At 49.9% G+C, this 9,774-nt stretch overlaps 1 protein-coding gene across 1 annotated transcript; it reads left to right on the plus strand.

Moving 5' to 3' along the window:
• Nucleotides 1-817: 817 nt before the first annotated feature.
• Nucleotides 818-9,409, plus strand: LOC123025326 (guanine nucleotide-binding protein G(o) subunit alpha-like). Its single transcript, XM_044433913.1, has 4 exons — nt 818-886; nt 1,794-1,883; nt 5,578-5,773; nt 9,144-9,409. The coding sequence occupies exons 1-4, from the start codon at nt 818-820 to the stop codon at nt 9,329-9,331; spliced, it is 543 nt and encodes a 180-aa protein (XP_044289848.1). The 3' UTR covers nt 9,332-9,409.
• The last annotated feature ends 365 nt before the right edge of the window (nt 9,410-9,774 follow it).

Below are 9,774 nucleotides of genomic sequence, written 5' to 3' on the forward strand. Positions count from 1 at the left end.
ACGACAGCCGAGGCCTTGGGCTCCCTTTCACCTGAATCAATAGGTGAACTTCTGCTCTCCAGTGGCCTCCTGGCATCACCTGGGAGGCCAAAGGATCCTCGCTTGTGCTTCCCCCTCCTGCCCTCTCATCATCCCCCATCTCCAGCAAATGCTTAAACCCTTCGAAATGCCTTTCGGAGCAAGATTGCAAGCAGTGGGACAGTCTGCAGACCTGCCAGGAGATCTGCAATTTCCCCAGTCAGTTTGTTGGTGGGAAGGAAGCAGCCAGGGCATCCGCACAGCCCCCTCTGCCTTCTGCAAGGGCTGATTGACATGAGGGCCAAATCCCTGACCTGGGCCACATGCAGCATGGCAGGTGGACTCGGAGGAGATCCATGTGCATTCATGCGTCTCCCTTGCTCGGAATATACGGGCCTGCAAAGGGCTCCTTCCTCCGTACATGACCCCAAGCTGGGTCAGGGCAAAACTCTTCTTATTTTTCTTAATATAGTGTTAATACTGGCCAAACCTGCGTTTCTCTTCCTGCCCACACCCCTTTTCTATCACTCTTTCCCCTACACTGTCTATTTAGAACTGCTTTCAACCTGCACACACGGATTTCTGAAGGACCCCTGAAGCTTGCGAAACTCAACATTTTTCTTTGCCAATTAGTTGCAGAATCTTTTTATTATTTTACTTTTTGCATGTTTGATCAGCCTGAAATGTATTAACTGTCATTTTCTATGGCGTGCAAATGAGTGTCAATCAGTTTAATAGATCATTTGATTCTTATTGTAATAATTTATTGGTTGTCTGTAATGTATTTATTAGTTACCAAATGTTAATAAAGCGCCAGCTCTTTTCTAGTGTGCGAGAGATTCTTGGGGAGGAGTTCGAGGAAACCAAGGTGAGTGTCAAAAGAATCACTAAGGGTGCATTCCTTGGGCCTCCTGCATCGCCAGGGGCCAAAGGATTCCGCCGAGGTCGGCACAGGGGTCTTGCAGTCTCGGTGCCCAGACTGTGATGGCTAAGCCTACCCTGCAAAACCCCATTCACAGCAGGTGCAAGTGCGTGGTGGGGGAAGGGTGCGTGCCGGGGCAGGGCAGGGAGGCAAGTGGGCCGCCGAACTGCGAATTCCTGTTGGTGCCAGGGCTCCTGCCCTCTCTTTCCCCCTCCTCAGTGTTTTGTCTACCGATCCAGAAACAGACATCTAGATAAAAACCCTCGGTGGAAGGTGCAGTGCTGAAAGGGACTGCCACTGTCCTTTGCATTAGGAGGCTTCCACACAGCAAGAGTGTTATTTCTTGAAAACCTCACCTGCCTTCCTGATAACTAACTCATGAAATATCTGTGTCCGTACCTGCCAGCACAGCTGCAATTGCACAGGCCCCGACCTTGAATCAGTCCAAGGCATGACGGACCATCCGGTTATTAACTTTGGTTTGGTTCCAGCCCTACAACAGAGGTAGGTAACCTTTGAATTTGCAGCCGTGAAAAGATTCAAGGTTTGCTCCAATACTGAGCAGTAGAAGAAGGGAGAGGCAAGGCGAGGAGAGAGAAGAGAAGAGAAGAGAAGAGAAGAGAAGAGAAGAGAAGAGAAGGGGCCAGACTATGCTGACCCTTGATACCATCCTTGCTCAAATTTCGGTGGCAAACTTGGTGGCAGTGCATCTGTGGAGAGGTGTGCTAACCAGGGGATTCTTGGGGGCAAAATTGGCCCCTGAACTCATGGACGTTTCCTATCCCTGCACTAGAAGAACGCGATTTCCAAGAAGATCCTCCTCTTTCACACATTGGTTCTCTTCCTCTCCTAGTCTGAAGCAGACTGTGCTTTGCTGTGTATCCAGGTGAAGGCACTTGCCCTGCAAACTGGAAATGGAAACCGGGCTTTGGAAGCGGATGCTGTAAGCCCTCTTCACCAGTCTAGATGGAAAAACAAACCATGGGTGCCCTCAGCCCAGGGCTATTCAAAGGTTATCTGTGGCACACAGCAAACTGTGGTTTGCCATGACGCCTCAGCCGAGCTCGTGTGCTCCTTCACACAAGGCGCTGTGGAACCATGGCATATGCGATGGCAGGAAGCACCAGCGTGGATGGGAAATACCCGTGAGGCTCTCCATGGTGCCTCACCTGGAAGACTCCACACTCCCTCCAGGATCAGAGGCAAGGTGCTGGGAAGCCTGGGCCGGGGGACGCTTTTGCGCCCGGTTTCTCCACAGGTGTCTGGCTGGCCGCACCAAGCAGAACCCTGGACTCCCAGCTGATCCTTCTGGCTCTCCTTGCCACTCACTCTGGGGAGCAAATTGCACATTTCAGCTCAGGAACAGGCTCCGGAGCGCTCAGTGGGGTCAGGTCCCGGACGGAAGCGCTCCAGCCTCAAACCTCTGCCCATCTAGGGTGCGACTTGAACAAGGTAGGCGTGCTGAGCAAAAGGCCTTGCTCCTGCGTTTGGCTGGGGACACAGCTGTTCAAACCGTGCGAAGGCTCATGGCCACACCTGCGGGCTAGCCCTGCCCCCTCCTGTTCCGATGCCCCCACTTGCCCCACGTCAAGCAGGGAGGTCTGGCGATACGCTCCCTGCCATGTCCACAACAGGCAAACACAACACTGTTGCAAACAGCTCTGTGGCCTGACTTAAATAACCCACTGAAATGCAGTCCACGGTCCACCACATTTTGGTAACCGAGGCACACGATCTAAATTGAGAGCCAGTGTGGTGCAGTGGTGAAGAGCGCGGGACTGGGACTCAGGCGATCCGGGTTCGGGTCCCCGCTCAGCCATGGAGTCCACTGGGTGACTTTGGGCCAGTCGCAGACTCTCAGCCCAGCCTACCTCACAGGGTTGTTGTGAGGATACTATTGTGAGGAGGAAGAGCAGAATGCTGTAAACTGCCTTGAGTTCCTTGGAAGGAAAGCAGGTGGGATATAAATGTAATAAATCAATAATAAATAGAGCATTTCTCTGCCTTGCACACACTGGTCTTCCTCTAATTACTTCTGTATGAAAATGCCAAAGCAAAATGACAGTTCTGCACTTAGCATGCAGCTACGCCAAGTATTGCGTCCTTACAGAAGAACATGCGATCTCTGCGTCCATTCTTGGGGTGTTCTTTCTTCACAGTGTCCATCCTGAAACGATGTTATCATTTTGGTTATTGTTCTTTGGGGTGTATTGTGTACCTGTTGATTTGATTCTACAGATTAAATGTGCATCCCCAAAATTTGCTTTAGAAAGCCGAGCCATGAGCAAAGGCTACAAAGGGCATGTAGTGGTTGTGTTGGTTGAAAGGGTGTCTGATGCATGGGATTCCTGAACTCTCACTTCCAGACGTGTCATACCTGTTTTTCGAGGTATGCTGGTTGCTAATCATGGAAATTGATGTGAGATGAGAGTGAGGATTGGTGGATGGTCATTTTGATTCAGCTCTGCTGGGAGGCACCAGGATGGGAAACGCAGGGTTTCCATCAGGCTTAACTTCCTCCCCGCCCTGCCCTGGTCACCTCCTGCATAAACACATATTTCTTCCAAAGGAGAAGTGGCACTTTGAATCAAGCCTTTGGGGTACAGAATTCCCTTTCTTCTAGGCAGATGTATTCAAAGTTCCACGTAGGCATCTTGTTTGTTGTAAGTTCCACTGCATCTATATTTCATGGACTGTCAGGTGCCTTCCATTCACTCAGTTGCCCAGTGACAAAACTCAATCTTTTTTTACAGTTCCTGAACTTGCATTGGTACATTTTTTGTAAATATGCTCTTGTGAAAATGAACAACCCCACATGTGTATTTTCAAGCTTTGTCTTATAGGAGTAAATGCACATCTTCCTTTTTCTGTGGTAGAATCTGTGTAAAATTCCCTAAACTAACAACACTGGTCCGCAAGTCCGTGGACCCTAGAACTCAGAAAACACTGATCCACTGCAAAATCTACAGGCTGGGTTCATAGCCATCCAAACTCCTTCGAATCCCATGGTGGGTTTTTCTGGCAGCCCTCGTCCCCCTAGGGACTTCTGCGTGGAATCTTGTGTACGTATTTGGTGGAGTATCAGGCCCGGGACTTGAAGGGACACAACAGTGGAGAGCTTTTTTATTAGAAGTGTTGTTGATGTCATTTGCCCACAGTCTCCACAAGCGCTGGAGACAAGCTGTTCCTTGTTGCAGTGCAACCCGTTGGAGGGGTGGCCCTGGTCCTGAATGGGCAACGAGGCCCATTGGCAATACGAAAAGGCCTGCTCCAGTTTGTGGCTTTGGGTGAACAAGGTGGCCCAGGCATATGGCCCAAGTTCCTGGGAAATGGATCTTGTTTTCCTGCAGCCAAAATCTAGCGAAGTGTTCTGTGGAATGAGTCGAAGCAGGCCGACGACAGAACTTGCGCTGCATGCTTCAGGAGAATGGGCAGGTGTTTAATGGAGGTGCAGCAGAGGAGCAAGAAGTGGTCCGTCTGTTCAGAAGAACATGGACCGGAGAGGTCCTCAGAGGCTCCCTCGGGCTCTGGCCATGCTTCTCTTGCGACGGGGACGTCGCTTTGGAACCCCGCAGAGCCCGGCTTTAGGCAGGGGGGAGGCGTCCTTTCTCCATGCACCGTTCGGTGGATGTTCTTCAGTGGCAACGAAATTTAGGAAGGTGGCAAAAGCCTGAGAATTGATGAGGTTGACCACCTGCCCACAGGTAACTGGCTGGAGAAGCAAGGCCTGTCCCACGAGGATGCTGAGAAGAGGGAACCCGCGAGCCAAACTGGGTGCCTTCTAATTTTGGGGAGCAGAGAGCGGTAGAGTTGCCAACTTCCCAGCCTGCCTCTGCTGCTTGTGCCTTTAACTTCCTGGTGGCTGTGTGCCCAGTTCCACTGGGGAGACTCTCTCAGGGGCCACATCCCAGTGGTGGGTGCGGCCAAAAGCAACAGGGACACGATCAGAATACCCCAGTGAACAAAAAATGGAGCTTATTTTCGCCTAAAGCTTCCTGATGCTCCTGCTGCCAGTAATGAAGTCTGAGGAGAGGCAGGCTTGGAATGAGGAAGAGCTGCATACGAGCTGGAAAAGAACGACTTCTGGGGCAGTCCCAAAGAGCCCCGGCCTGAGTTGCTGCCCCTCTGCCTCTGCTTTCTGAAACGCCCCGCATCTCCTGCCGCCATGTGTTCTGGTTCCTGTCGGAGCTGCAGGCCTGCACACACCAAGTGCGGAGAAGCTGGGGCAGGTGACGTTCTCGCACCCGTCCTGCCGGAGGGATCCTGCGGGCAGCTGGTTCGGCACTCTGTGTGCAGAGAGCTGGACTGGATGGACCTGGGGTCTGAGCCAGCACGTTCTTATGCTCAAATCCAGGGACCTATGGAGGGTGGGGAGGCCCTCAGCAGGCAGCCCAGTCGCGACTGCCTCTGGTGCCAGACTGGACTAGGTGTTTGATTACACAGGACCAACATACCCACAGCCACTTCCTTGTTCTCACGATTTCCTGATCGGTGACAGTTCTGGTTTTAGGAACACGGCTCTTCTTTAACCATCCCTCAGTGGCTGATTCAGTAGCACTTCTCCTCCGCTAAATCTAACGGCCATGCTCTCTCCTCTGTCTCTCTCCCCACTCTCTTTTTCTCCCCCTCCTTCCTTGCCTGCCTCTTCCTTTTCCGTCCTGGTACGTGCCCCTCTGCAGAACCGCATGCATGAGTCCCTAATGCTCTTCGATTCCATCTGTAACAACAAATTCTTCATCGATACCTCCATCATTCTCTTCCTCAACAAGAAAGACCTTTTTGGTGAGAAGATCAAGAAATCGCCTCTGACCATCTGCTTCCCTGAATACACAGGTATGTGATAGTCCCCATTCGACCTCGCAGGAATCCAGGGAGGCTGCAGCCAGGGACTTCCAGAGCTAACCAAAGGAGCAGTGGACGCTGGGGCCTACGAGGCTGGGTCAGGGTCAGACCCCCAGATTGGCAGTCCAGCTGTGCTGGAGATGGATCTTCCCAAGGGGAGCAAAAGCGCATCCTGGTCGTTGCCTTTCGGTCTCCCACGTCTGCCAGCGGTTGACCCGGCAAGATGGCAGCACAGACCGCAGTCTCTTATCAGTGGGAAGAAGCAAGCAGTGCTTTGCTGAAGAAAGTCAATGAGCAGAGATAAGAAATCAGGCTAGAGCTAGAAACCTGCAAATTTCCACTTAAAAAGATCGCAGCTTGCAGCTCTTGTTGCCTCCAGAGGAGGTCAGTGGCTGCAAGTCAGGGCTGTCTTCATGAAGCTTGCTTGCTTGCTTGCTTGCTTGCTTGCTTGCTTGCTTGCTTGCTTGCTAAAAAATTTTCTAGACCGTCCCATTACCAAAGTCTTGGGATGGTTTAACAATACAAGATGTAAATATTGAAAACATGGCATCCTAAAAATGCAACTAACAATAAAACCCCAGTTAAAACAGTCAGGTCTTAAAACATTGGGAAAATAAAAAGGTTTTGGCCTAGTGCTGAAAAGAATAAAGTGACCGCGCCAGGCGAACCCCTCTGGGGAGCGAATTCCACAATTGGGGTGCCACCGCAGAGAAGGCCCTTCCCCGGGTAGTCCCCCTTCTCATCTCCTTCAGGGAAGGCACCCAAGAGAAGGGCATCTGCCCCAGAACTCGAGGGGCGGGCAGGCACATCTGGAAGGAGATGCTCCTTCAGGTAACCAGGCCCTAAGCCGTTTAGGGGTTAAGTTTGCATTTACTCGGCTCAGGAGATGACCTTGCTGAACTCAAAATGTCCCGCTGCCAGTTCAAACCCGGGATTCTCCTCTGCTTCAGATTTTGGGCTGAACTTCCAAGCATTCCTGCCTCCCTTCCTGAGACCTTGAATGCTGGAATAGGAGCATGCTGGGTCTTCAAAGCCCCGGGAAATGTTGCTTTCCGGGGTGCCCGCACACAGGCATCAGATTCCTGGCTGCACACGCTGCGCCTGGACTGCTGTCAGAAGCCCTGGGTGTCATTTCCAGGGACCAGGGCAACTCCCATCATCCTTACTGTTGGTTGCAATAGGGATGGAGGGCTTGGCAAGCATTCCCACAGGATACCAGCTGCATCACAGCTGCAGATTCAGACTCGGAAGATGAAGGAGGTATCCGTGAGATTGGGGAACATGTGTGAGGATACGGTCCTGGGCCGCAACAGCGGGAATGGGGGGAGAGTATCTCGGGCCAGCGCATTGCTGAGCTGGATCATTCCTGGGAATGGCTCCGATGCACAGCCAGTGGGAGGGGTTTCTGGGGATGAGGAACTCCAAGACGGGGACCAGCCGCCCCTCTGAGCTGAACCCCGCGACAAGGCATCAGTAGGGCTGGCAAAACCCCATCGTCCTTCAAGGTGCACAAGAAGTTCAGGGGCACACCTCCTCGAGAAAAGAGTTCCAGGGAGGACAGAGCGTGCCCTGTAGCGCTGGAATGGCCGCTTTCTGTCAGGTGCCCGCGCCCAGTTTGCTAGCCATGAACACGCACGCTCCACCCTGCAGTGCTTGTGGCCATCCGAACTGCGGCCTTTGCCAGGTGAACACCTTGGGTCGCTTGTTGGCAGGCAAGTCAGGGCCAGGCCTGGGCCCCGGGATCCTCGCCCATTCTCCCAGGGCACCCCCCCCCCCGGGGAGAAAGATACTGGGGAGGATGCTGCATCAGCTCTCCTTCCAAGCTCGATTGCCCTGCGGGGGCCATTTCTCCTCCAAGGGCAAAAAGAAACGGGCAGGGGAGAGTAAATGCAAGCTGCGCGCAGCTAAGAAAGGAGTCGCTGATTTGGGCGATCCAGAGCAGAGGGCAAATAAATGGAAGACCGTCTTTCATTCGGGGTGATTTGGATGAGAGCCGAGTCCACGGAACGGCTTTGCCCTCTGTGAAATTTAAAGAAATCCTGACCCTTTTTATTTTCCCGATATTTTAACAGTGAATTGGTTTTATCCCTGTTTTCATCATCATTATTGCATGCAGTGTGTTGCACGTTGGTTGTTGTATATTTATTTATTTATTTATTTATTTATTAAAACATTTCTATGCGCCCCTTGCCGTAGCCTCGGGGCGGCTCACAACATAATAAAATACACTATAAATTAAAACAATACCAATTAAAATATATACATTGAAATAAAATAAGCCGCCCTGGCCAAATAAAATTCAATGATATTAACATTTAAAATGCTGCTTAAATAAAAAGGTCTTCGCCTGGCGGCGAAAAGCAAATAACGACGGCGCCAGGCAGACCTCTCTGGGGAGCGCATTCCATAACTTAGGCGCCACCGCTGAGAAAGCCCTCCTCCGAGTAACCACCCTCCTAATTTCCTTCACTGAGGGCTCCCGGAGGAGGGCCTCTCCCGCTGATCTCAGGGGGCGACTGGGCATATATGCTTGTTTTGGTCTTGGTTTTTTGTTTTTTGTAAGCCAGAGACTTTTAGTATTGGGAAGGCATAGAAAACCTTTAAATAAATGAATGAATGAATGAATGAATGAATGTGCCTAGATGGAGACAAATGACCAAAGCCCATTTTATGCAGGCTTGTGTCCTGTGCGCCACAACTCAGGGCAAGACATCCGTCTGCCTAGTACGCACAGCCTGGGAGGAAGAGTGCCTCAGACTATACGTCTTCTTCCTGCCATCTCTTTCATTTTATCCCCCCTAAATTCCAGCTTCATGCAGGAGGGAAAGAACCATTGCCCAGCCCACCTTCTTCATACAATGCACAATTTTATGAACCTTATTTAAAAATAATAATTGTACAAAGCGGCTCATCATCTGGATATATTCAAGTTGCCATCTTTAACTTTTACTGCTTTTTTAATGTAAAAGAATAAATGGCCACAGATAAGGACACATATTTTTATATGTGTCATATTCTTGCTTGCTTGCTTTCCCCTCTTTTCTTCATTTGTTTCTAATTGCACTGTATGTGCAGAGTGCAAGATGTGATGGACAGGGGCCACAGAGTCGTGCTTCAAACAGTTTTGATTGCTTTGTTAATACATTTCTAATAATAGTACTATATTTTCAATGCCCTTGGAACGATGCTTGAAAGCATTGGTTTGTTTCTCTCCAGCCGCCATTCCGTGCCATTTTCTGGCCATTCAGAATCACCCTTAGTAATAATCTCCATGGGTCTCTTCAAAGGAAGACTGCATTATTCTCAGGGATTATAGGTCGATATTTATGTATCTATATGTCTTGCTCTTTCTCCTTCGCAGGTCCCAACACGTATGAGGATGCTGCAGCTTATATCCAAGCACAATTCGAAAGCAAAAACCGTTCGCCCAACAAAGAGATTTACTGTCACATGACTTGTGCGACGGACACAAACAACATCCAGGTGGTATTTGATGCTGTCACCGACATCATAATTGCCAACAATCTCCGGGGCTGTGGCTTATACTGACCCCCTCCCCCTTTCTCCCTCCCATCTTGTATAGCAAGCCAACATATTTGGAAACAATCACAAGAGGAAATAAAATGAAATAAAATATTTGAAAAAAGGCAAAACAAAATATGAGTCTCTCACACACATGCACACACACACAAAGACACACACACACACACACACACACACACACACACACACACTTAATAATGAATCGTGCAAGTTGGTAAATAAAAAGGCATAATGAAAACTTATATATATACATATATACATATAAATATGTGTGTGTGTATGTCTATATGTATATATATTTAACAAACAACATGTTTATGTTTAGTTTGCCTCAAAGAGATCTGGATAGAACTGAGGTCCCTGATAAGAATGTAGTCCTTCCTTCCTGCTAAAGAAACCAAAAGGCAAATAATTAAGTGTAAAAGTTGTCATCAGAAAATGCTAAGAAA

The sequence above is a fragment of the Varanus komodoensis genome, unplaced genomic scaffold (genome assembly GCF_004798865.1).
Source record: "Varanus komodoensis strain SLA01 unplaced genomic scaffold, ASM479886v1 scaffold27, whole genome shotgun sequence".
Taxonomy (NCBI): Eukaryota; Metazoa; Chordata; class Lepidosauria; order Squamata; family Varanidae; genus Varanus; species Varanus komodoensis.